We start from the raw sequence: 26,645 nt of genomic DNA on the forward strand, positions 1-26,645 counted from the left end.
TCTACTCAATACAATTCTCCAAGAACGTGTGAACCCAACGCCAGCTACCCACTCTGGCCGTGGTCTTTGAGAAACCCAGATCCCTCAACAGCTTCCTCTCTCTCTCTCTTCCTCTTGACTCTCTCTCCCCTTCTGACACCTCCCAGAATGGCTTTTGACCATCCCATGTGCCTTCTGGCATACATGAGTAATAAACCTGGGGTTATTAGAGTTCTCTGATAGATGTTGCTGACCTGTGTCCTGCAGTCACAATAAGAACCCAAGGGCTGGTACAGCCACAGCATAGGCTGTGGTCAGGGAAAGGTCTGTGGGAGTGTGGAAAGCACATGGGTGCAGGTGAGTGCTTGGGCATTCCTAGCCAGAGCGGGGTGTCAATAGCCTGAGGCTTGAATGGAACAATGTTAGAGTCCACATCATCAGGTGGAGTCCTAAAGGAAGTGAAGGAAAAGACTGACAGACTCAAGGTGGAAACTGTGCTTTTGTATTCGCCTTGACAGTAAAATGATGGAAATGGCTTACTGATCAAGTGTAGCTTTATTCCGTATGAAGCGTATAATTCATGATAATGATCTCAGGAAATCTAGGGGAAATTTACCTGGCATGGTATAAGTCATTTGAGATGTAATTAATTTTAAGAAATCCAACTAGTCCCATGTGAGATACAGAAATTTCAGGCATTCGTGACCCAAGGTTGGGGTAAACTTTGGGGACACCTGAAAATAGACAAAGGAGAAACCGTGTGTATTTCAGTCACAGCAGAAGCTTAATGAAGTGAGTTCCTTAAATGTAGAGAGAAGTTGATCAAACAAATGGAAATGCCAAGAAAGAAATAGAAGGAGTAGATTCTACTTCCACAGTCTGATCAAAGATTGGCAGTTCCTGGCTCTGACGATTTGAGCCCTTCAATCATGGTCATGTCTCCAGCCTTTGGATGATTGGTTCTTATATCACTGGATCCCAAGGATTCTTTTCAGAGCCCTCTTTATGTCTCTGTTCCTCAGGCTGTAGATGAAGGGGTTCAGCATGGGCGTGGCCACCGTGTACATCACCGAGGCTGTGGCACTTGAGAGTGAGCTCTGGGTAGCAGCAGAGCTGAGGTACACTCCTAGGCTCGTACAATAAAATAAGGAGACAACCGATAGGTGAGACGCACAGGTGGAAAATGCTTTATACCTGCCCGGAGCTGATGAGATCCACATATGGAAGAAACTATCTTAGAATAAGAGTAAAGGATCCCAGCAAGGGGACCTCCAGCCACCAGCATAGCTGCAAGGTACATCACCACGTTATTAAGAAAGGTGTCAGAACAGGCAAGTTGGATCATCTGATTGAGTTCACAGAAAAAGTGGGGGATCACTACTTCTGTACAGAAGGACAGCCGCAACACCATTAAGGTGTGTACCAAGGAATACAGGACACTCGTGATCCAGGACACCAGAAACAGCTGCCCACAGAGCCGGGGGTTCATAATGACCATGTAGTGCAGGGGGTGACAGATGGACACAAACCTGTCATAGGCCATCACAGCCAGGAGAAAGTCGTCCATCCCTGCAAAGGTTATGAAAAAGTTCATTTGTGTGATACAGTCCTCATAGGTTATGACTTTGCTCTGGGTCTGGATGTTCCAGAGCATCTTCGGGACGGTAGTGGAGATGAAGCAGATGTCTACAAAGGACACGTTGGCCAGGAAGAAGTACATGGGGGTGTGGAGGCATGAGTCAGAGCTGACGGCCAGGAGGATGAGCAGGTTGCCAAACACAGTGATCAGGTACATGGAGAGGAAAAGCCCAAATATGAGGGGCTGCACTTCTGGTCTCTCTGAAAATCCCAGGAGAAGAAATTTTGATATCCGTGTAATATTTCCTGGTTCCATGAGGTTGCACTGACTGCCAGAAAGAGGCAAAGGACATCATTAATTTTCACATGAACAGTTTACCCACATAGTTGAAATGCTACCATTTATATTGTGCAGTCAAGAAGTTCATTTCGGTATCTTGTCCCTTTTGTCGCCAAAGGATTGTCCTTTTGAAGAGATTCCCTCCTGTTTCATCTCAGATTAGGTGTTTTGGTCTCATTCTCCACACTCCCCAGAAGAGGTCATGTATTTTACTGTTTTACTAAGAATATCTTCCCTGCATTGGAGGAATATGTACTGAGGGTCAAACATGTCCCAGGTATTGTCTAGGCCATGAGCACGGGATACTGAAAACCAAAAGCCACTATAATCTAGTGATGGAGAATGAATAGAATCAAATACAATTATTAATAAGACATCACAGGTTGTCAAGAGCTATGAAGAGACAAAAGCAGATATAAAGGAGAGCGTGGATATGAGTGCTATTTTGTAATCAGTGTTTGGTCAAGACCAGTAAACCAGGTGACATTTGATCAGAGACCTGCAGGGAAGGAAGGCAGGAGCCCAGAGCCTGTGTGGGGAAGTGTGTGATGGTAGAGGGAATGGCCTCAGCTAAGGCCCTGAGGATGAAACTACTTGGAGCTGTTTGAGTCCAAAACAGGAAGCATGTATGGGAAGGGGAATGAGCAGGAAAATGATCAGAGATCGCGTCCGGCAATTTCAAAGAAATAGGTGGCCTCGTTGCTGGTTCCCCTTCAAGAGAAAGGAGTCACTCACCCACACTATGTACTGCTTGTATTTTAGCATCTACCTGCAAAGTCTGCTGTAAGTTGACATAGAGCTCTCTAGAACATGGTGTGTTGATTGAGTTCTGGCTTCTATATTATAAGAATCACCTTGGAATACATAGGACCATGTCCCCTGCTCTGATGACGGATGTCATTTCGCAAGGCACACACACACATACACCAAGTTAGTGCTCCCTGGGCTGTGTTTTTACCATGACTTCTCACTCGAACCCCAACAATTAAGTTCGGAGTGGGTATAACTCAAGATGCACAGATCCATTATCATTCCTGCAAATGACGTAAGTTTTCCATGAACAAATAAAATTGACAAGTCAGACTGGCATGCTCATTTTCTTTCCTGTATTTAAAGAAACACAAACAATCTGCTCAAAATCAGAGAGAGAGAGAAACAAGAAAGTGAAATAAAATGGAAGTGGCAGAAAAGATCTAATGGCTCAGGTGGTCGCTGACATCTGAGGGGCCATGAAGAAGAAAGAGCATCCCTGGTTCTGACAACATTCCAACCCTTGTTACCACCCTGATGCCCAGCAAAAATAGTAAGGAGCAAAAGTAAATTCAGTAGGAGACGACATTAGTGGGATCTTCAGGGTGTGCATCGTCTTACAGAGTGAATGCTCCAAGAGAAAATGTGCTAAGGGAATAAATCAACCCTTCGGCACAGGAAATATGCAAAGCACAGCAAAAGTTGGGCAGGTTATAATGGAAAGTAAGAGACTTGCTTTTTCTTTGAAAAAGTACCTTGAGACTTTGCTATTTCTTTGACCAACTGGATGTCCTGTGATCTTAGCGAAGGTGGGACAAGTCCCTTTCACTCTTTAGACGTGGCATCTTTCCTCTGTTTTTCCTGGGCTTTGTGCTGTGATCTTTTGGCTGAGTGTTGGGCACACTCTGGTCCTGTTTCTGGTTTGCGCAACATGCAAAGTTCTGCTCAGACCTTGCGCTACAAAACTCTGCACATACCATGCCAACCATTCTGGCTCTAAGTCACCATCTCCGTAAGATTTCTGCCTGAGGCTCTTACACCACACAAACTTTTTTCATAGTCCTGTGACTCCACCATTATAAGGCAAGTACCAAAGGAACGGGGCCCTCTCTGACCTTGTTCACTGTACTTTTTCAGAAGGGCATGATCAGGCAAGTACATGGCCATAGAGATCTCCACGTTCTGGGCTAGGCTGGTGGCTGTCAGGTGACCTCAGGTAGATGCGCCTGGCTTTGATTCTCTCTGGCCCTTTCCTCTGGGTCTTGCCAAGCTCTCAGACTCACCTGGCTGGGAGCTGTGAGGGAGAGGTGTCCATGGGGCCGTCTGGATTCCTCCTGGATGGCTATTGGTGGTGACTAAACTCTGTCCCCACACAAGACGGCAGAACGGAGGCTAGCATGAGTCTCCCAGTCAAGCTTTCGACTCCACAGCAACAACCTGATCCCGTCAGCCCACAGTGGCACAGGCAGTGGGTGCGCACAGGAGGGATTTATAGTTTCTTCTGTCTGTTCATGAGGCACGTTCCCCTCCTCCTCCTCTTTGGAGCAGCACATGATTTCCCTGGGGGACACTGGTCTGGACACAAAGGAAATTGTTCTGGAGGTTCTGTGTTCCCAATAGACCAGGTTATAACTGCGTGACCCCGGTGTTGAGTATTCCTTCCTCATGAACTCCGCTGCTCTCAGAGTTCAGACCTCCCAGCAGCGACTCCCAACGCTTAGGTCAATGTTTCGCCCAAGTCTAGGACTGAGCAATCTGTGTAGATTAGTTCCCTTGGATCTCCAAGCTGTTGGCTTTGTTGGAGATACAGTCCTGCCATCTACACAACATTCCGGTTTTCCTTTTCAACAAGGAGGAGAAAAAAGCTCCTTGATACGGACCCTGAGCCCTACATACCGCAGCTTCATGACACATTTGCACACTTTTAGGACTTTCATTCCACATCACAATTAGGAGCTGCTGTTCAGCCCCTCTTTGTAAAGAATTTTTTAATTATATGAAATATGGTGAGATTTTTTTTCTTGCAGTATAATATGAGCTTGGAATAGAAAAGTAAACAGGTTCTTCCCAGTAGCTTTGAGAAGAAATCAGGCCTTGCAATCATTTTCATTTTAGACCAAGGTGAACCACTTCTGGGTTCTGATCCATCGAATGTAAGAACATAAATGCGTTTTAAAACACCAATGTAGTTATTTTACATCAGCGTTAGGACTTAACGACAAATGTTGTTCCAATGAAATTTTGTTAAGAATCTGAGATTAGGGTTCTCCCTTCATTCACGGAGTTTCCCCTGGGTAAAGGCATTTTGCATCGTAATCTCATCTCTAAGTAGAAAAGGAGATTTAAATCAATTTACGGATATTCATCCTCTTTAGCTGGTAGAGAATTTCTCAGTACGTAACTGCATGCATGCTTCAGATTTGACATCTTGGAGGCATTATGACAGCAAAAGTAATTCATCCTTTAAATGTATGTCTACTATTTATGTCTATCTTGAAATCTTTGTGTCTGTACATCTTCATTCTTTTAAATGCATATTAATTCAAACATTTACTCTTTTAATACCTACACCTTCAACTTTCTCTTGTTTCCTTTCAACATAAAATAAGAGATTATGTATGAGTTTGCTATTAAAATGAATAAAGATGGGGCTCTTGGATGGCTCAGTTGGTTAAGCACCTGCCTCTTGATTTTGGCTCAGGTCACAATCTCACATTTTGTGAGTTCAACCCCCATGTCAGGGTCTGTTGACATGAGGCTGCTTGGTATTCTCTGTCTTTCCCTCTCTCAGCCTCTCCCCACACCTCTCTCTCAAAATTAAATGCATAAACATTAAAAAAATTTTAAGTGAATAAACAAACACACAAAAAAGCAGAATGAGACCTACAAATACAGAGAAAAAAACCTCATGGTTTGCCTGAGGGGACGTGGGGGGATGGGCAGAATGGGTGAAGGATAGTGGGAGATACAGGCTTCCAGTTATGGAATTAATGAGTCTTGGGGTAAAAAAGGCACGGGGTATGGAATACAGTCAATGATACTGGATGGGTTTGTATGATAACAGACAGCAGCTACCTCTGTGGCTAGCACCACGTAATGGGCAGAGAAGTTGAATCACTACGTTGTACACCTGAAACTAATGCAACATTCTTGCCAACTGTACTCAGATAAGATTTCTTTTAAGTGAGTTTGTGTTTATGTACATATGTGTATATGTGTTTATCTGAAAAAACACATGTAATATATACGTACAACTTTGCCTCTGAACATTTTGTTTGGACTCAACAAAGCTAACTATAATTTAAATTTAAAAAAGTAATAAAATAAAATAAAATTTTGCTTCAGGATATTAAAGGACATCTAGAGTCTGAGATCATATTCTAAAGTCAATCTATTTATTAAAGTTTGTTGTTCCATGAAAACTTTTCTTGGAGATGCATATTTGGTGAACACTTGAGTAAGGAAGTGACTGTTGTACACATTGTGGACAACAAGGTACTAAGAGAGCAGGATCCTAATGAGGAGAATAAAACCCATCTATAAGACACATTAATATATTAAGTGTCCACTATTAAGAAGAGCAGTTAAGATACTGATACACAAAGGAACTTGGACATATAAGTGAAAAAAACATAATCTCACAGAGCCTGATGCGGTGCTTGAAATTGTCAACCGCAAGATCATGACCTGAGCCAAAGTTGGACGCTCAACCCACTGAGCCACCCAGGCATGCCAAAAATAGAGTTCTTTTAGAAGCACATAATAAAATATTACAGATAAAAAACCAAATAATTTGTATTTTTAAATATTTTTTTTATTTTTAAGAGAGAGAGAGAGATGGTCTGAGCTGGGGAGGGGCAGAGAGGGGCAGAGACATAGAATTTAAGCTGTCAGCACAGAGCCCGACATGGGGCTTGAGCTCAAGAGCTGTGAGATCATGACGTGAGCCGAAGTCGGATGCTTAACTGACTGAGCCACCCAAGCACACCTTACATTTATTATTTCAATTCAAGTTAGTTAACATACAGTGCAGTGTTGGTTTCACGAGTAGAACCCAGTGATACATCACTCACATATAGCTCCCAGTGCTCGTCTTAACAAGTGCCCTCCCTAATGCCCATCACCCGTTTAGCCCCTCCCCCCACCCACTTCCTCTCCAGCAACCCTGAATTTCTTCTCTGTATTTTTGAGTCTCTTATAAATTGCTTCCCTCTCTGTTTTCATCTTAGTTTTCCTTCCCTTCCCTTATGTTCATCGGTTTTGTCTCTTAAGTTTCACATATGAGTGAAATCATATTATATTTATCTTTCTCTGATGGACATATTTTGCTTCACATAATACACTCTAGTTCCAATCACGTTGTTGCAAATGGAAGATTTCATTCTTTTTGATCACTGAGTAATATTCCATTATATACATATATATATATGCCACATCCTCTTGATCCCTTAAAGGGGCATATGTACCCCAATGTTTATAGCAGTGTTATTAACATAGCCAGTTATGGAAAGAGCCCAAATGTCCGTGGATTGATAAATGGATAAAGAAGATGTGAGTGACCTAAATTTTGATCATGAGTTGCTTGCCTATCTCGCTACCTCAAGAGCATCATAGTCAGACCACACTCACATTTATGCCCCAGGAATTCACTCTACCAGGTGCTAGGCAGAATATCTCCAAATTGATATAATTTCTTCTCCATAATGTGGTTCTTTAAATGTCAATTGACCTTAACCAAGGGAAGCTGATGAATGGAGAAGCTTAAACTCGGTTCCCTCAAATAATTTTATTGACTATGTCCCTGTGAGATTCCTACTGCTGTTATAAATCATTCCCACACTAGCTGCTGAAGACAAACACATACAGGTTCTTACAGTTCTGGGGTCAGAAGCTTCGAAGGAGTCTCGTCGGGCTAATAGCAAGGTGTCTGCAGGGTTGTGGTCCTTCTGGAGGCTCAGGGGAGAATGTGTTTCCTTTCCAGTTGCAGTCTCTGTTGCTGGCCACCTGCATTTCTTGGCTCATGGCTCTTCCGCCACCTTCATAGCCAGCAGGAGAGCATTCTCAAAATCTCTCACATCAACTCTTTTGTCTCCATCCTCAACATTTGGAGGACCATCCTGACTACCCTAGTCCCACCTAGAGAATCCCAGCTGATCCTTTTATCTCCATGGCAGCTAATTTACAGCCCTGTTTAGTCTGCTACCTTAATCCTACGTTGCTATCAAAAATAACATGTGAAAGGTCCTGGGAATTAGGATGTGGACATATTTGGAAGGGCCTTATTCTGCCCACTACAAAGTCTTTTTCATAAATGTATTATTTTTGTCACTTAGAAAAGCAATAAGCAAGGAATTGACACAGACTGAAGAAAGAGTGAATACATTATTCCTTCAAAATTACATGCATGCAAGGACACCATTTGGTGCAGAACACTTAAAAATACCTACATCTGTCTTTAACACAAGATCCCAGCCTTGCTAATCAAAGAGTGGCCCACAGACCCAGACCCACAGTTTAGCATCACCCAGGAGCTGGTAGAAACGCAGAATCTCTGGGCCACCCAGGATGGGAGATCAGATTCTGCATTTGTAGTGGGATCTGTGTGAATGCACACGCACATTGAAGTTGGAGAATGGCTGGTGTAGCTGGGTTTCTCACATTTTATGATCGACATTTGTGGCAGGATAATATTTTTGGGGGTGCTTTCCTTTGAATTGTAGGTGTTTGGCAGCTTCCCTTCAGACTTTGACAGACATCCTCAGGGGAAAATCATTTCTGGCTGTGAACCACTGCCCCAGAGTTTGAGAACTAGAAGCATCCTGACAGAATCAAACTCAAGGGTCACCACATACTCAGGTATATAATTTAGACAGAGGACTAGACATGACCAAGCGCCATTTCTACAATGTAGAATGGAGCTCATAAACGTACTTCCTCAGGGCTAAGATGTTTATAAAAATTGAATCCAACTATCCCTATGAGATGTCAAGCTCACATTGTAGTATGTAAAATATTTAAATACATCTATTATAATTAAACATTTAATAACAAGGGACCAACCGATAGCTTTTACCTTGTGATAATGTAAGAAATTCCTAATTGTGATGGCAAAAGTGTCTTGAGGCCAGTGTGTGTAGAACCCAAGGTTTATTATCAGAAGAACCCAGTTCTCTGTGCTTCTCTGTGCTGATAGCTCAGAGCCCAGAGCCTGCTTCGGATTCTGTATCCCTCTCTCTCTGTCCCTCCCCTGATCCTGCTCTGTCTCTCTCTGTCTCTCAAAAATAAATAAACATTAAAACATATTTTTTTAAAGAATAGACACTAGGGATGCTGGGTGACTCAGTTGGCTGAGCATCTGGCTCTTGATTTTGGCTCAGGTCCCAATCTCAGGAACCTGGAGATTGAGCCCCCATCAGGTTATGCATTGAGAGTGAGGAGCCTGCTTATGATTATCTCTCTCCCTGTCTCTCTCTGCCCCTCCCTGGTTCTTTTTCTCCCATAGAAGAAGACAAAGAAGAAGAAGAAGAAGAAGAAGAAGAAGAAGAAGAAGAAGAAGAAGAAGAAGAAGAAGAAGAGGAGGAGAGAGAAGGAGAGGAAGAAGGAGGAGGAGAAGGAAGAGGGGGAGGGGAAGGAGAAGAGGAGACACTGGAGATGGCGGGGCTGGGTCTCCGAGACAAGTGAAGGTTTTGAAGTTAGAGAGACCTAATCCCGGTGTGTTCTTCCTTCTTAGAGCTGGAGAAAAGTGTAACTCCGAGCTGAGATAACGTGCTAGGAGATTTACGTAACAGGAAGAGGGCAAGTTCAGGGAAAAGGAGAAAAAAGAAAAGAACTGGATTCACTTGATCTCTAACCTAGTCTTTTGGGAACTGAGATTCATCAGGAAGAAATCCTTTATGTCCAGAGCAGCTTTCCATTGGGAATCATACGCTTAGAGGTTGGAGTAACAAGAGGGAAATGTGCCTAATGAGCAGAGACAGGGAGGTATAAATACCCTCTGGTCTCCTGTCAGCCTGTGCGACCTTGGACACGAAGGCGAGTGGTTTTTGTCTGTTCTGAGTCCTAATTCTGGCTGGGGACTGATGCTTCAGTCCCCCCTGCTGTCTCCGCTGAGGACAGAGCCTTCGTCCCTGTTACCTGCTGTGCTGGGAGGAATTCCGTTTCACGCGGAGACCTTCCTGTCAGACACCCAGCCAGGTGAGTCCAACAGCCCCGGGCACCGTGGATGACAGGGTTGTCCGAGAACATTAATCCGTCATCACCTGGGGGCCAATTCAACAAGGTCCATAGCAAGTGATCACTGTGTTTATTTGCTTGCGTAAGTAATGAATGTATTTATTCAGTGACTGTGCCAGTTTCGCGGAATGGCTGCTACGAACACTTTTGAGAGTCCTTCATATTCTTTATCATGAAAGGGATGCTCTAAACATCCTAAGATACACAGACCTCAGCACTGGGCAGGCTCTGGTCAGGATGTCCACAGGCAGAGACGTAGAAACCCTGCATTAAAAATATGAATATTTGTAATATAGCTGCTTTCAGGTCCTGCCTTCAACCTGTAACACCCACTTTTCCACCAGCAAATTGAGTGTCACCCCAAGACTACCCGCTTTAGAGTCCAACCACAGTGGTGCCTGGGTGGCTCAGTCAGTTAAGCGTCTGACTTGGGCTCAGGTCATGATTTCACAGTCCATGAGTTCGAGCCCCGCGCCAGGCTCTATGCTGACAGCTCAGAGCCTGGAACCTGCTTCGGATTCTGTGTCTCCCTCTCTCTCTGCCCCTCCCCACTTGCACTCTGTCTCTCTCTCTCTCTCTCTCTCTCAAAAATAAATAAACATTAAAAGACAAGTTCCAACCACACACAATGTAACACTGCTAAGTTTTTTCCCCAGGTTCCTCGGTGAAGAAGACATTTCCTGTTGTTTCTTAATCTATCCCTCAGTTTCAGCAAATATTTGATGACCTTTCGGATTATTATATGGCCATATGCTATTCCCCCTCCCCTGCTTTTTTTTTAGCATTTGAAAAGATTTCCTCAGATCATTGCTTGTCAGTCGACTTTGGAAAAACTCTTTGACCATAAAAATGTTTAACTTGATTTAAATATTCCTATCTTGTTAGTGCTGAGTTTCTTGCTTTATTTTAGTGGTTTTTCCCACCTGCAAATGTTATATGCAGTTTTCTTGATGTTCGATATATCGTATGGTTACATTTACACTGAAGTCATTATCCCTCTGGTGTCGATAATGTGTCTGAGGGAGGGGACCAGTTTAATGTTTTTCCAGATAGACATCCATTTATTCTAGCTGTTACTTAAGCAATTCATCTTTTTCCAACGAAACTGAAATACGACCTTGCCATATAGGAAATGTCCTTATACACTGAGACCAAATTGCTGATTCATTCAACAAATAATAACTGAGCATCTGCCATGGGCCAGAACATTCTAGGGACACTATATGTCATATTCTTTCATGGTCTTTCACAATTTAGTTATTAATCCATGTCGGTATTACTAATGACTGCTATTTTTACCTGTTCCAGTTTGCGTTTATTTTTCATACAACTTTGCTTATGACAGTTGTTTTCAAGCTACTATTTTAACCTGGTTGCCAGATCCTTTCATTCTTTCCATTCTATAACTTTTCATAGTCTTATATCTTTTTATACTAAACATAGATTCAACTAAGTTGGTGAAAAACAGAGATGAACAGAGAGGAAAGTCCCTGCTCTTCTGGATGTTACAGTGCAGCATGAGACTGTCATGATGTCGGCAGGATTTACAGAGCACGGTCTGGGGAGTCCTTTGCCTGTTGGATGAGATACAGAATGAGGATTAGAGGGTGTCCATTGGGTTTGAGAAAGAGAGATCTTTACTCAAAGCCCAGGAATATCAATGAAAAGGTGCCACATAAGAAGAGGGAGAAAGGAGCTAGCCTCATCCCCTATCAATCACGTAGAAATGAATCAGTCATATAATGATGCAGGAGGTACAGGAAGATGTCTTCTAGGCTTGATATAAAAATGCCCGACTTTGATTGTATTGGTTTGTCCTTTGCTCGTTTTTCTTGATGTATAATATAAATGGATATGTTAATATTTATATGTATTTATATTTTTATTTATATAGTTTTGTACAAGTACACCATGAATATATCACTATCTGTCTTTTAAACAAGTTTGTTTCATTCTCTTATTATTTTTGCTGGGCATCAGGGGATGTAACCAGGGGAGAAGCAAGGGAGATAGTTCTTCCTCACAGTCTCTCAGGGACCACCCCAGCTTATGAGATCATTGCTCTCCCTCATCGATTTCATTCCCTCTGTATCTCACTCTCTGTCTCTTTCATTTACTGAGCAGACTTTGTTACATTGGTAAAAATCACAGCGGAAAATTAACATTCCAGTATGGAGCTCCATGGTGATTGGTCCATGGAAGGCTTAAGAATTAGCATTTCTGGGAACCATTTCTACACTTTGCAGGGGAAAGATGGCTGATTGGGTCTCCTTGGGTTTTATCCATTCCCAGCATAACCAAGAATGTGGGGGCAGTAAGGACAGGGAAATTCACAACCCAGAAGACCACAGTGTCCTATGCATGTGTGACTTGTGAGGGTGAGCAGTCCTCACAACAGGGGCCAGGACTCCTCAATCCCAAGGTGACACCATACACGGGCCAGAGCTCAGTCAAGAGCAGGCACCAAGACGGGGATCTGTGTCAATTCATGGGATGGCTTTGCAGCACGATGAATACCAGGAGGGCAGTGTGGACAAGGATGGCCCTGTGCCTGGAGGTCACAGTTGTCGCAGAGAGGCCACATCCCTCCTCACATGTGTGACAGAGTCTGTCATCTGTGTCCCTCAAGATCATTCCCCTTGCAGCGCTGGCTTTGCTTTTTCGCTTGAACATTTGAAACAAGTACCTTCCTCAGGGCCTTTGCACTGGCCATTCCCCCTGCCAGGCACACACTTCCCCCAGAATCCTGTGTCTATGTCTCTGTCTTACATGACGTCTGGGTTCCAATGCCACCTGTGTACAGAATTTGCCTAAATGCCATTAAAATAGAATGCCCTATTTGCTCTCTGCTTTATCCCTGTTTTCCATTTCTTCACAGCACACCTCACCATCAAAAAGGTGAGATAATCAAAAGATAATTGTATCACAAAGATAGTTGTATAATTATCTTCTTTGCTTACATATTTTTTCTCCATCGCTGTAGGGATTTTTGTTCTTCAGCACTCTATACTCATTGCCTAGATAGTGCCTGAAAGCTGGTCAGCACTCAATTTAGATTCCTGAATACTTGAAGCATTTCTCAGGAAAAGTATAAAATACATGATTTCTTAGGAAAGAAGCTGATTGACAATAAAAATATATCAGATGTGGCAGCGATGATTCCCTAAAGGGGACCATATCCGTGCACAACATATTAAAAGGAATTTCTGGACTGCAAAATAAAAAAAAAAACAGTCACATTTCAATTCTGTGAGTAATACAAATTTGTGTTTTTTTATTTCCCTCTTTCTCAGAGGTCACCTCCACCAAATGGAACCAAGCAATGAAACAAAATTTTCAAAGTTTCTTCTTCTGGGATTTTCAGAGGAACCAGGAATGCAGCCCCTCATATTTGGGCTTTTCCTCTCCATGTACCTGATCACTGTGTTTGGGAACCTACTCATCATCTTGGCCATCAGCACAGACCCCAACCTCCACACGCCCATGTACTTCTTCCTGGCCAACCTGTCCTTTGTAGACATCTGCTTCACCTCCACCACCGTCCCAAAGATGTTGGTGAACATCCGGACTCAGAGCAAAGTCATAACCTATGCAGGCTGTATCACACAGATTTATTTTCTCATACTCTTTGCTGTGATGGACGTCTTCCTCCTGAGTGTGATGGCCTATGACCGGTTTGTGGCCATCTGTCACCCCCTGCACTACACGATCATCGTGAACCCCCGGCTCTGTGGGCTGCTGGTTCTCGTGTCCTGGATCATGTGTGTCCTGCATTCCCTGTTACAAAGTTTAATGATGTTGAGGCTGTCCTTCTGTACACACTTGCATATCCCCCACTTTTTTTGTGAACTTAATCAGATGCTCCAACTGGCCTGTTCTGATACCTTTCTTAATAACGTGGTGATGTATCTTGCAGCTGTCTTGTTGGCTGGTGGTCCCTTCATTGGGATCCTTTACTCTTACTCTAAGATAGTTTCCTCCATATGTGGGATCTCATCAGCTCAGGGAAAGTGTAAAGCATTTTCCACCTGTGCATCTCATCTATCGGTTGTCTCCTTATTTTATTGTACGATGCTCGGCGTGTACCTTAGCTCTGCTGCTACCCAGAGCTCACGGTCAAGTGCCACAGCCTCCGTGATGTACACGGTGGTCACGCCCATGCTGAACCCCTTCATCTATAGCTTGAGGAACAAAGACATGAAAAGGGCTCTGAAAGCATTCTTTGGGAAGGAGACCCTTACATGGCCAATCGTCATAAGATTGAAGAAGTGCCTCTGATTGCAGGGGTCAAAGCCTCTGGGTCAGAGATTGTGATCTTTATTCAGACTGTAGATGTAGTATTCCTCTTTCCGTTTATTTCCTTGTCCTCAACTTCCATATGCCATGTATGTAAGTCACTCTATGAAGCTCTTCTCTCTCTGATATCCTACAGATTTTTCCCTTGTATTTCCCACTTTCTGAATTTTATTTCCAACCGTGGATCTGAAATATTTGGAAATGTTCATTTACCTTGAGGCAACATAGATGTTTTTAAAAAATAATCTTTCTCAAACAATTGTGTCACACCAAGTCATTTTTCTTTCATACGTGTTTTTTTAATGCCACGTTTACCACTGGTTAGCTCTCTGTATGTCTTAGGATTAGTGGGCAGAATTGGGTGGGTGATGGGCTAAATGGGCAATGGGCATTAGGGAGGGCACTTGTTGGGGTGAGCACTGGGTGTTGTATGTAAGTGATGAATCACTAAATTCTACTCCTGACACCAAAACTACACTACATGTTCACTAACTAGAATTTAGATAAAAACTTGAAACAAACAAACAAAAAGAACTATCATGATTGATACGCCACCTATGGAAACAACCACACTTTATGACAAATATGTATGATTTTAAAGTAGAACAATATCTGAGACTATGTTTTTTCACTTATATGTCTGAAGGTCCTTTGTATATCAGTATCTTAACTGCTCTTCTTAATAGTGGACACTTAATATATTAATGTGTCTTCTAGATCGGTTTTATTTTCCTCATTAGGATCCTGGTCTCTTAGTACCTTGTTGTCCACAATGTGTACGATAGTCACTACCTTACTCAAGCGTTCACCAAATACGCGTCTCCAAAAGAAGTCTTCATGGAACAACAAACTTAGATAGATTGACTTTAGAATATGATCTTCGACTCTAGATGCCCTTTAATATGATGAAGCAAAATTTTATTTTATGTTTTGTTCAATTTAAATTTTAGTTAGTTAATATACCATGCAATATTGGTTTCAGGAGTGAATTCCGTGATTCATCACTTACGTACAACATCTAGCGCCCATCCCAAGGAAGCGAAGTTTTAAATCGCACATTGTGCTCTTTAAAATATTTATTCTTCATGCTGTACGGCTATTCATTGGAGTATGGAGGATTGGTGGCCATGTGTAAGGGGGCTTATCCAAATGGGGGAAGGACTGATTGACATTTTTCTACTTTTATTGAATTATCTCCTTGTTTCTTCCTGAAATCTTTACGTTGCCTTTGGTATGACTCCTTTCATTGTTATAAAAGAAATATATCCCCCTTCCTTCTAAATTTTGTCATAACCATGAAAGGGGTGTCGAATGGTCATTATCCTCCATTATACATGTTTCTCAGGCTCAGGATTCTATTCATCTTCTATGTTCAAGGGATGACATAAGAGGGAGCTTGCATTCCTGTCTGGTCATGTGAATCAGGGACACCAGTTTTCCAACACAATAATGCATACATTTGCAATCTTTCCTGGCTATGGGGAAATGAACCTCAATGAGAGGTAGTTGTTTTGTTGTTGTTTTTGTTGTTTGTTTGTTTGTTTGTTTTTTAGAGAGAGAGAGAGAGGGAGAGGGGGAGTGAGCAGGAGAGAGTGGAAGAGGCAGAGAGGGAGACAGAGATAGAATCTTAAGCAGGCTCCAAGTTGAACGGGGCTTGATCTCATGACTGTGAGATCACAACCTGAGCCAAAATCAAGAGTTGGAGACTCGACCGACTGAGCCACTAAGGTGCTTCTCAGTGACAGGTTTTATATGCAGGTGTCTGAACTAAACTGAAATAACAGAGGTACCATGAATGCAGGCTTCAAATACAAGAATAAATACCAAGAACAGTCAGCAGCAGATTATGATAATTGTCCTTACTTCTGTTCACCGTGATCATTGAATCAGTTAGCCATTGCTGCATAACAAGCCATTTAAAGAAAATGATTTAATATAATGCTTTTATTACCAAATGATATTGTATGTTGGGGATTGTTCTGAGCTCTGCCTGTCTCCTCGTGAGTCTATAGTGAGCTGTGAGACTCTACACTGTTTCTTTTTTTTAAATTTTTTTTAAAGTTTATTTGTTTTTGAGAGAGGCAGAGACAGGATGCGAGTGGGTTAGGGGCAGAGAGAGAGAGGGAGACACAGAATCCGAAGCAGGCTCCAGGCTCGAGCTGGCAGCACCGAGCCTGACGCAGGCTTGAACCCACCAGCTGTGAGATCATGACCTGAGCCGAAGTTGGACACTCAATCGACTGAGCCACTCAGGCGCCCCGACTCTACATTGTTCCTAAGGCTCATCCATGCTGTCATGTGTGACCATGGGGCACTTCTCTTCTGAACAAGTATATGATCAGTTAACTCGATTTCCGAGTGCATTTTTATCTTCTGTTTTACAGGGAAAGAAAGAATATCAAAAGTGAATGATTTTAATTTACATCTACTGTTCCTGTATTCATACATGACACTTTGCTTTCTTCCTACTGAGAAGAAAAAGTTCCTGTCACAACTCAGTATGAATCAGCTACCTCTGCTCTATATTTCACACTGATCCATACGCTGCTAGATTTTTTTCCCTTCTAACTAATTTAGTGGGGGTATAATCATGTGCTATAACCTGCATCTATTCGGAACGTATGATTTGATGAATTAAGGGAGCCATACAAAAACTAAAGTACCTACTGCACATTCCTATTTGATGTTCTTCAAGAAAATGCACAACCTTGATGACTTCTTAATCCAATTGTTAAAATGTAATCTCCCTTGGCCTCAGGTTCTTTATTTCCAAAAGTAACTTGGGACCGTAAACATAATTTCAAATGGATATTGCAAGAAATAAATGACGTGTGCGGACATATTTCGTTGAGTCTGAAGAAAATGCTCAGCTGTAAAGTTGTATGTATGCATATATGTGTCTTTCTCTGTATACATTTTTATTTCAAATAAACACACCTACACATGGTACCCCAGCACAGAATCATTTTTAAAAATATTATTATCTGAGAGTACTTGGCACACAATCTGACACGAGCTTCATGTGTACGACGTAGAGATTCAACTTCCCTGTACATTATGCGGTGCTCAGCACAAAGGCAGCTGCTGGCTGTTAGCCTACCAGGCCATTGCAATATCATTGACTATATTCTGTCCGCTGTGCCTTTGATTTCCGTGACTCATTTATTCCACAACTGGAAGCCTGTACCTTCCACTGCCCTTCACCCATCCTCCCCACCCCCCTCTGACAACCACGAGTTTATTCTCTATATTTATGGATCGGATTCTGTTTTGTGTGCTTGTTTATTCATTTTAAGCAGACTCAATGGGGCACCCGAGTGGCTCAGTTGGCTGAATGTCTGACTCTTGATTCCCCTGGAGTCGTGGAATTGGGTTCCCCGCCACACTAAGCATGGAACTTGCTTAGGATTCTCTCTATCTCTCTCTCTCTCTCTCTCAATCTCTCCCTCTGCCCCTCCTCCACTCACACATGCTCTTACTGTCAAACAAAAATTTAAAAAATGAACACAGACTCATTTATGACCTCTTATTTTATGTTGAAAGGAAATGAGTGAAATTTGAAGAGTGTTGATATAAAAAGAATAAATGTTTGAGTTAATATGCAATTGATAGAATGTAGACATGTAGACACAACAATTTAGTATAAACAATAGACATACATTCAAATGATGAATTACTTTTCTTCTGCTAATGCGTCAAAGACAATAAAATCTGGAGCACGTTTGTATTTATGCCCTGAGAAATTCTCTACCAGCTAAAGAGGACGAATATCTCCAAATTGATTTCAAAATTCTTCTACTTAAAGATGGGATTACAACACAAAATGCCTTTACCCGGGGGGAGCTATAGTGAACGAAAGGAGAAGCTTAGTCTCAGGTTCTTAACAAAATTTTATTGGACAAATGTTTGTGTTCAAGTCCTAACGCTAATGTACAATGACTACATTAGTGTTTTAAAACACATGTATGCTCTTACAATTCTGGGGCTCAAAAGCCTGAAGTCGTCTCATGGGTCTGAAATGAAGATGTTTGCAAGGCTTGGTTCCTTCTGGAAGCTACAGGGAAGAATCTGTTTACTTTTCTATCCCAAGCTCATATCCTAGTGCAAAATATGATCTAAATATATTTTATATAACTGACAAATGCTTCACACAGAGGGGCTACATGGCAGCTGTTAACTTGTGACATATTATGGAATTCCTAAATGTTTGGAAAATGTGTCATGAAGCTGAGCTATGTAGTGCTTGGGGTTTATATCAAAGGAACTCATTGAAAAGGAAATAGGAATGTTCCATAGATAATGAAGCTGTGTCTCCACCACAAGCCAAGTGTTTGGACATCCAAGGCATCTAATCCACAAAGAGTGTTCAGTTCTAGACTTGGGGGAAAAGCTGCAATCAGGGTTGGGATGAGATGCGGGGATGTCTGCCCTCTGGGAGGAGCAGAGTTCAAGAGCAAGGAGTGATTAACACTGGGGTCACAGTCTATTGGGAATATGGAATCTCCAAAAATCTTTCCTTTGTCTCCAGACCAGTGTCCTCCAGGGAATCACGTGCTATAGGTTGGAGAGGCAGGAGGGGAACGTGCCTCATGAACAGACAGAGGCAACTATTAATATCTCCTGTGTGCCATCCCTCTGCCTGTGCAACCTTGGGCTGATGGGACCCGGTTGTTGCTTCTGGAGTCTGAAGCTTGGCTGGGAGACTCATGCTAGCCTCCTTCCTGTCATCTTGTGTGGGGACAGAGTTTAGTCGCCACCAATAACCATCTGGAGGGAATTCAGACAGCCACAAGGAGACCTCTCCCTCAGAGCTCCCACCCAGGTGAGTCTGAGACCCGGCAGGATCTTCAGGAAAAGAGTAGGGAGAATCAAAGCCAGGTGCATTTACCTAAGGTCACCACACAGCCACCAGCCTCGCCCAGAACCTGGAGATCTCTATGGTCATTTGCTTGCCTGATTACTTAATGACCTCACGGATGATGTTACAGAAAGGATTGCACATTGAACTCAGCCACACATGGGTGATTGTTGCCAGTGAAGTGATGGGAGGGGAGGCAGGAAATACTTCCAGTAAAAGTAGAACACGTCCAATGAGTGTTGCAGTTGAACGGAGTAGGAAAATTAGGGATGGAGGGATGCGCAGTGAAGTCAGGACATTCCTTTTTTGTGTGTAAATGAGGCATCCTGGGGTGTGCCTGGGGGGCTCAGTGGGTTAAGCTGCAAACTCTTGATTTTGGGTCAGGTCATGATCTTATGGTTTGTGAGGTCCACCCTGCATCGGGCTCTGGCTGACAGCTCAGAGACTGGAACCTGCTTTGGATCCTGTGTCTCTCTCCCTCTCTGCCTCTCCCCTGGTCACACACCCTGTCTCAAAATAAATAACAAAACATTAAACAAATGGGACATACTGGGCTACGTTTCCATATTGATGAGACATATCTAGACCAATTTACTGCTTGCATATACGACCTTGCAACATTAATTCATGAGACATATTTTCACAGCGTGCTCTTGCTCTGGGTATTTGTATGACCGCCATGATGTGATAAGTAAAAACTATGGTTACCTAGCTTTGCTTTGCGGTGATTTCATTATCTACGAAGTTGACTATATTTGTGGGTTAGTTATTCCTTGGTTGCCTCATTTACGCATTGTCTCTAACAGGTCTTTGCATTTGTACAGTGGAGTCGGGGAGGTGCTACTTCCATTTCTGATTGCATTCTTTCTAAAAAGGAAGTGGATGGGGTGTTCGGTGTTATTTTCTCCACTTTGCCCTTTATCATTGAGTTCTATTGTGTACATATAGACATATACGCACTGTGACATAGACATATAGGACTGTGTTCATTAGTAATATGGGGTCAAATCTGTCACTCGGTTATACTGTGTCTCTCTTGTTTTTTATATTGACTTATTTATTTATTTATTTGCCTTACTTCATTATCCTATACTGAGCTGTCACTAACACTCTTCACTTGCAAATTCTTGCTATAAACAAAAAGGAGCATACGTGGTATTTTGTACATTGCTCACAAATCACTGTCTGTACACATTTCCACGTGCCTTCCCATCTCTGTTATTCCCTACAGTTCCTTTTGGCCCTTTGTGAAAAGGTCTATTTCTGGAAGTTGCGTTATCTCTGACTACCATGGCTTCTTTACATTTGACTGAAGATCACCTTTACCCTCCATGAGCATATTTGAATCCATGTATCGTTATAAGAAAATATTTATCATTTAGATACGGCTCCTTCCCCAGTGTAAAGGTGATTCTATCGCATTCTTTTCTTTCCACGTGTTTGGAAGTGTGATCTGAAATCAGTGGCCCACCTCGATACCACTAAATCATTTTATGCCTTTTGTAAGTCGCTTTTAGCGTCTCACATAATTTTGTTTCCCACAGTCGTTTTGAAACTTGCCCTAATTTCACTCCTCCTGGAAGTCTTTATTCTTTCAGTTCTCATAAAGCTTCTCTTCCTATCTTAGGCACACATACACATTCATAACCAGACGGATGAAAGAATAGCGGCCTGTGGACAACATAAATGCTCTTTAGGTTTTAGGATAGTCTTTTCTTCTACGTGCATCCACTCTTCCTTCTTCCTCAAAACTACCTCATGGACTTGTCTCCAACCTACTAGGGAAATGCTGATTCTTTGTTTCAATGTCTGCATAATATTTCATGATACGGCTGTGCTACTCACACTTCCAAAGCTTTTCCTAGCTTTTCTCAGTGCATTGCTCTTATGACAATTCTACAAAAATATTTTGAGATTGTCATGTGAAAAATCTGGTTCTCCACTGGAGGAAATACTGTCCCTCAGGGGGACACAACTTATTTGGGTGTCACATGGTGGGGGGGGGGAGGGCTCAGGAAGGGCCAGGGATGCTCTAAACACGTTCAAAGCCCAGGACACACAGCACAGAGACCAGTCTGGATCGGAACGTCAAGGGTGCCGAGACTGAGAATCTCTGAGTTAAAGCATATCTGTGTTTTCACATTTGTCGCTGTCTTCAGGTTGTTTTCTCAACAGTGCAGTGGTTCACACTCCTCCCAGAAAAATTAGAGAATCTCTTTTTTCTACCTGTTTAAAAATTTCAACCCAGTCAGCTTGAGAGATCTTCTTTTCATCAACCGTTACTGAATTTGAGCCAATATGTACATATTTGATCACCAGGTTCATTGTTACATGTCTGTTGTTATTATATGTCCATAAAGTCTATGCCTATTCCGCAGCTAGCAGCATTTCACATGAAGTTCACAGATTACCGTTTATTGCCTTGGGTTGGATATTATGACCACAAAAAGATTTAAATTTTATAGCTAAATGTATCTATCTTCTTACTTCTGACTTTCCTGCCTTAATTACAATGATTTTGCTCACCTGTGGCTTGTATCTGCGTTTTTATGCACGTTCACTAAAAATGTACTGTTTCCATTTACTTCAAGATCTCTAATCCCTCTGAATTGTTAAAATGTGCGTACTAGGGAAACTTTCTTTTCTTTCAGATGGATAGCCACCTGTGCCAGCCTTTAGGAAACAACCTTCACCAACTAAATTGGAATACAGAGGTGCCTGGGGGGCTCAGTCCGTTGAGCATCTGACTCTTGCTTTCGACTCAGGTCATGATCTCATGGTTCGTGAGATCAAACCATGCATCAGTCTCCATGCCGAGCGTGGAGACTGCATGGGATTTTCTGTATTATAAAAGGCTGAATGGTGTGCATCTCACTTCGGCTCAGGTCATGATCTTGCGGTCTGTGAGTTCGAGCCCCGCGTCGGGCTCTGTGCTGACATCTCGGAGCCTGGAGCCTGATGAGGATTCTGTGTCTCCCTCTCTCTCCTCCCCCCCCCCACTCAGGCTCTGTCTCTCTCTGTCTCAATAATCAATAAACGTTAAAAACTTTAAATACAGGAAAGAAAATGAACATGCCAGTCTGACTTGTCAATGTTATTTCTTCACGGGAAGCTTGTTCATTGGAATTCAGGTAACATTTTACATTGTTTAGGGGAATGATTATGGATCTGGCCAGCTTGAGTTATACTCCCTCCAAACTTAATCACAGGGGCTGGGGGTGAGAAGTCATGGTAAGAACACAGCCAGAGAAAGAGTCATTTGGGGTGTGTGTGTGTGTGCGCGCATGCGTGCTTTTTGGAGTGGGATTCATCCTCAGAACAGGGGTACACGGTCTAATATGTTCTAAGGTGAATACAGAAGCCAGAACTCAATCAACACACAGTACTCAGGAGGGATCGATGTCAATTTACAGGAGACTTTGCAAGTAGAGTCTAAAATACAAGCAGTACGTAGTGTGGGTGAGTGACTCTGTTTTCTTGAGGGTTAACCAGCAGAGCCCATTTCCTTCAAACTGCCTGACACCGTCTCTGATTTCCCTCCTGTTCACTCCCCTTCCCACACATGCTTCCTGTTTGGGACCCACATAGCTCAAAGTAGGATCATCCTCGGGGCCTTAGCAGAGGCCATTCCCTCAGCCAGCACACACTTCCCCAGAGATGCTCGTGGCTCCTGCCTTCCTTTCCCTGAGGTCTCCGTTCAGATGTCGCCTTGTTCACTGTTCTTGACTGAACACAAATTACAAAATAACACTTGTATCCACACTCTCCTTTACACCTACTCTTGTTCTCTTCACAGCACTTGACACCCTCTGATGTCCTATTGATATTTTTATTTCCTTCTATTCATTCTCCATCACTGGATTATACTGGCTTTTGATTTTCCCGGACTCATTGCCTAGACAATGCCTGGAATATGTTTGACCCTCACTACAACTTCTTGACAGCAAAATACAAATCGTAGCATTGCAACAATGTGAGTGATACTGTTCAGTTGAAAATTAATGATGTCTCCCCTCGTCTTTCCTCGTGGTCAGTGCAACCTCATGGAACCAGGAAATGATACACGGATATCAGAATTTCTGCTTCTGGGTTTTTCAGACGGTCCAGAACTGCAGCCCCTCGTATTTGGGCTTTTCCTCTCCATGTACCTGATCACTGTGTTTGGAAACCTGATCGTCCTCCTGGCCGGCAGCTCTGACTCCCGCCTCCACACGCCCATGTACTTCTTCCTGGCCAACCTGTCCTTTGTAGACATCTGCTTCACCTCCACCACTGTCCCGAAGATGCTCTGGAACATCCAGACCCAGAGCAAAGTCATAACCTATGAGGACTGCATCACACAGGTGAACTTTTTCATAATCTTTTCAGGATTGGACATCTGCCTCCTGGCCATTATGGCTTATGACAGGTTTGTGGCCATCTGTCACCCCTTACAGTACACGGTCATCATGAACCCCCGGCTCTGTAGACAGGTCCTGGTGTCCTGGATCACAAGTGTCCTGCATTCCTTGTTGCAAACTTCAACGGTATTGTGGTTGTCCTTCTGTACAGTCGTGGAAATCCCCCATTTTTTCTGTGAACTCAATCAGATGATCCAACTTGCCTGTTCTGACACCTTTCTTAATAACGTGGTGATGTATTTTGCAGCTATCCTAGTGGGTGGTGGTCCTTTCGTTGGGATCCTTTACTCTTACTCCAAGATAGTTTCCTCCATACGTGGGATCTCATCAGCTCAGCGCAAGTATAAGGCATTTTCCACCTGTGCATCTCACCTCTCGGTTGTCTCCTTAGTTTTTTGTACGAGTCTAGGAGTGTACCTCAGCTCTGCTGCTACCCAGAGCTCCCACTCAAGTGCCACAGCCTCGGTGATGTACACGGTGGTCACGCCCATGCTGAACCCCTTCATCTACAGCCTGAGGAACAAAGATATAAAGGGGGCTCTGAAGAGATTCTCTGCGATGGCAGTTAGAAAAGGTCCAATTGTCCTGCAGTTGAAGAATTTCCCAGGATTGCAAGCCTCAAAGTCTTAGCGTCAGAAATTTGTTTTTTTTTTTAAGGAGATTGTAGACATAGAGTTTGTGTCTACCATTTATTTCCCGGAATTTTTATTTTTTTAACCACTCAGAACAACTTAGTTCCTCATTTTATTAAGATTTCCCTTCTGTGTGATCCACATCTTTTTTCCTTCATCTTTTTCTTTTATTTCTAAATTGATTCACAAGCTGTGATATGAGAAAATTAGGAGTTCTCATTTGTCTCATGGAACTGCCTGGATTTCTTAAGAATAATTTCTTCACAGGGGCACCTGGGTGGCTCAGTTGGTTAAGCATCTGACTTCGGGTCATGTTCCTGGTTCCCAAGTTCGAGCCTCGCATTGGGCTCTGTGCTGATAGCTCAGAGCCTGGAGCCTGTTTCAGATTTGTGTCTCTCCCTCTGTCTCTACCCCCCCCCCCCATAATTCGTCTCTGTCTCTCTCCCTCAAAAATAAAAAAAAAAACATTAAAAATTTTTTGAGGAATAAAGAATAATTTCTTCACCAATGACAAATTCACTCCACATAATAATGTTTTTAGTTTTGCTAAAAGAATACTCATTTGTTACCTATCTGTTAGAATAAATTCAATTAGGCAAATAGGCCATTTCTATTCTATTCTATTCTATTCTCTATTCTATTCTATCCTATTCTCTATTCGATTCTATTCTATTCTCTATTCTATTCTATTCTATTTATTCCATTCTATTCTATTCTAACTCTGGGACCACCGTTTTTCACTTTGTGTCTATCATTCTTTTGTATATCACTACAATAACTGCTCTTCCTGATGAACAGATAAGTGTGTTTTATAAGAGACCATTACCTTTTTTCTCTGAATTAGGATCCCGTTCTCTTCTTAGGCTCTATGTCCCCAGTGCTTACATTAGTCACTGGCAACACTGATTATCAAAAACTTGTCTGCCAGTGGAGTCTACACGGAAACAGAAATTCAAATAAGTAGAATGACTTAATGTGGCCTTGGAGTCAAAGATGACCTCGACTATGATAAAGCAAATTTTAAATTCTCCTTTGTATTACTATGCTCTACATTTCTTCTCAAGCTGTACATCTCTCAATCAAGTATGGAATAGCAGTGGCAGTGTTTAAGGGGATTTATTCGCTGGGGTGAATGATTGGTTACTTATTGCCATCAAAACACTTATAAATAAAAACAATAAAATGGTCCTGAAAGAAATTAAAGAATACGTAAATAAATGGGATGACATCCTGTGCTCGTGCTTGGAAGATTTTTTATTTAATTTTAGGATGGTTTTAAAAATGTTTTCCAAGAATACCCCATTTTTGTTATTTTCAAATTATCATTGAATCTGTAGATCTTCGGGTTAGTATTGCCATCTTCACAACTTTAATTTTAACTTAAATTTCTCCTAACGAGGGACCACAGCTTTGCTCTCAGTCTGGGCTCCACATCCAGGACCCGCAGCATCACCACCACCAAGGAGCTTGTTAGAGAAGCAGGGTCCTGGGGGCCTCTGGAGACCTGAGGAATCAGAATTTGCATTTCACCTACAGTCCCTGGTGAATTGTGTGCACAGTGAAGTGGAGAAACCTTAGTGTGGAACAGGTTTCCTCACCTTCTTGCCATTGACCCTTGGAGCAGGATAACTATTTCTGTCCGGTGCTGTCCTGCGGCTGATGATATTCAGAAGCACCTCTTCAGACATGGACAAAAATCCCAAGAGCAGCTCTGGCTGGGAACCACTTCCCAGAGTTTCAGAACCGGAAACATCCCGACATCATTCAAATTAAGACTACTTGCTGATTGGTTTGTGCCTTTGAGCAGCACATTGAATTCCTCTGACCCATTTCTACAATAGATAACACAGCTCATGAAAGTACTACATCATAGATTGTACTTTTGTCAAAATTAAACCATAGAATCCCTTTAGTGTGCTAAGCTAGTCTATGCTGCAGAAAATCGAAATGTATCTCTTATAATTAATAAACACTTCATCAGGAGGGAAAAATGACAGTTTGTAACTTGTGATCTAATAATGAAATTCCTACTTGTTTTTGCTAAACTATTACACAACCGAAGAGGTTAGTACCCCAACTTTTTAAAATGTATTTATTGAAATTCAAGGATCCAAGAAGCTCAGAGGGTCCCCGAGGGACTGTGATGAACAGCAACCTCCCTCACATCTGGAAGCTTTGCACCCGACCACCTCCCCTGATGCCCAGCAAAAACCATGTGAGAACACATTTACCTCCCCCCAAAGACGAAAGTGCTGAAATCTTCCTAATGTCAAACACCTTACATATGGCGGGCCCAAGGGAAAAAATGAGCAAGGGGATAAGCCAACACTCCACAAAAGGAAGTGCACGTGATTGGCTGCAAGGTGCACAGTTACAAGGTCAACCACAGAAGACTTCGCTTTCACGTGCCTCTCGCATCATTACTTGGGCAATTCGTCTTCATGGGGGCTGACAGCAGGTGAGGGCAGCCCTGTTATCCCTTTTGGTTTTTAGTATTTATTTCTTTGAGAGAGAGAGAGCACAAGCAGGGGAGGGAGGGTGAGAGAGAGAGAGCACAAAGCAGGGGAGGGACAGAGAGA

General features: G+C 42.6%; 3 protein-coding genes across 3 annotated transcripts; 2 read left to right on the forward strand and 1 right to left on the reverse strand.

Annotated features, from left to right (window-relative positions):
- Window positions 1–528: 528 nt before the first annotated feature.
- Window positions 529–1,999, reverse strand: LOC128314933 (olfactory receptor-like protein OLF4). The gene is given in 2 exon segments (XM_053219727.1): window positions 529–1,192; window positions 1,195–1,999. Coding segments are annotated over 2 exon segments (924 nt in total). The 5' UTR covers window positions 1,874–1,999; the 3' UTR covers window positions 529–947.
- An 11,169-nt stretch (window positions 2,000–13,168) lies between these two features.
- On the forward strand, window positions 13,169–14,264 carry LOC128314934 (olfactory receptor-like protein OLF4). The gene has a single exon (XM_053219728.1). The coding sequence runs from the start codon at window positions 13,190–13,192 to the stop codon at window positions 14,156–14,158; it is 969 nt and encodes a 322-aa protein (XP_053075703.1). The 5' UTR covers window positions 13,169–13,189; the 3' UTR covers window positions 14,159–14,264.
- Window positions 14,265–23,035: 8,771 nt separating this feature from the next.
- On the forward strand, window positions 23,036–24,064 carry LOC128314652 (olfactory receptor-like protein OLF4). The gene has a single exon (XM_053217771.1). It carries the CDS (start codon window positions 23,036–23,038, stop codon window positions 24,062–24,064), a length of 1,029 nt encoding a protein of 342 aa, XP_053073746.1.
- Window positions 24,065–26,645: the final 2,581 nt, after the last annotated feature.

This window comes from Acinonyx jubatus, chromosome A2 (assembly GCF_027475565.1).
Source record: "Acinonyx jubatus isolate Ajub_Pintada_27869175 chromosome A2, VMU_Ajub_asm_v1.0, whole genome shotgun sequence".
NCBI classification, from domain to species: Eukaryota; Metazoa; Chordata; class Mammalia; order Carnivora; family Felidae; genus Acinonyx; species Acinonyx jubatus.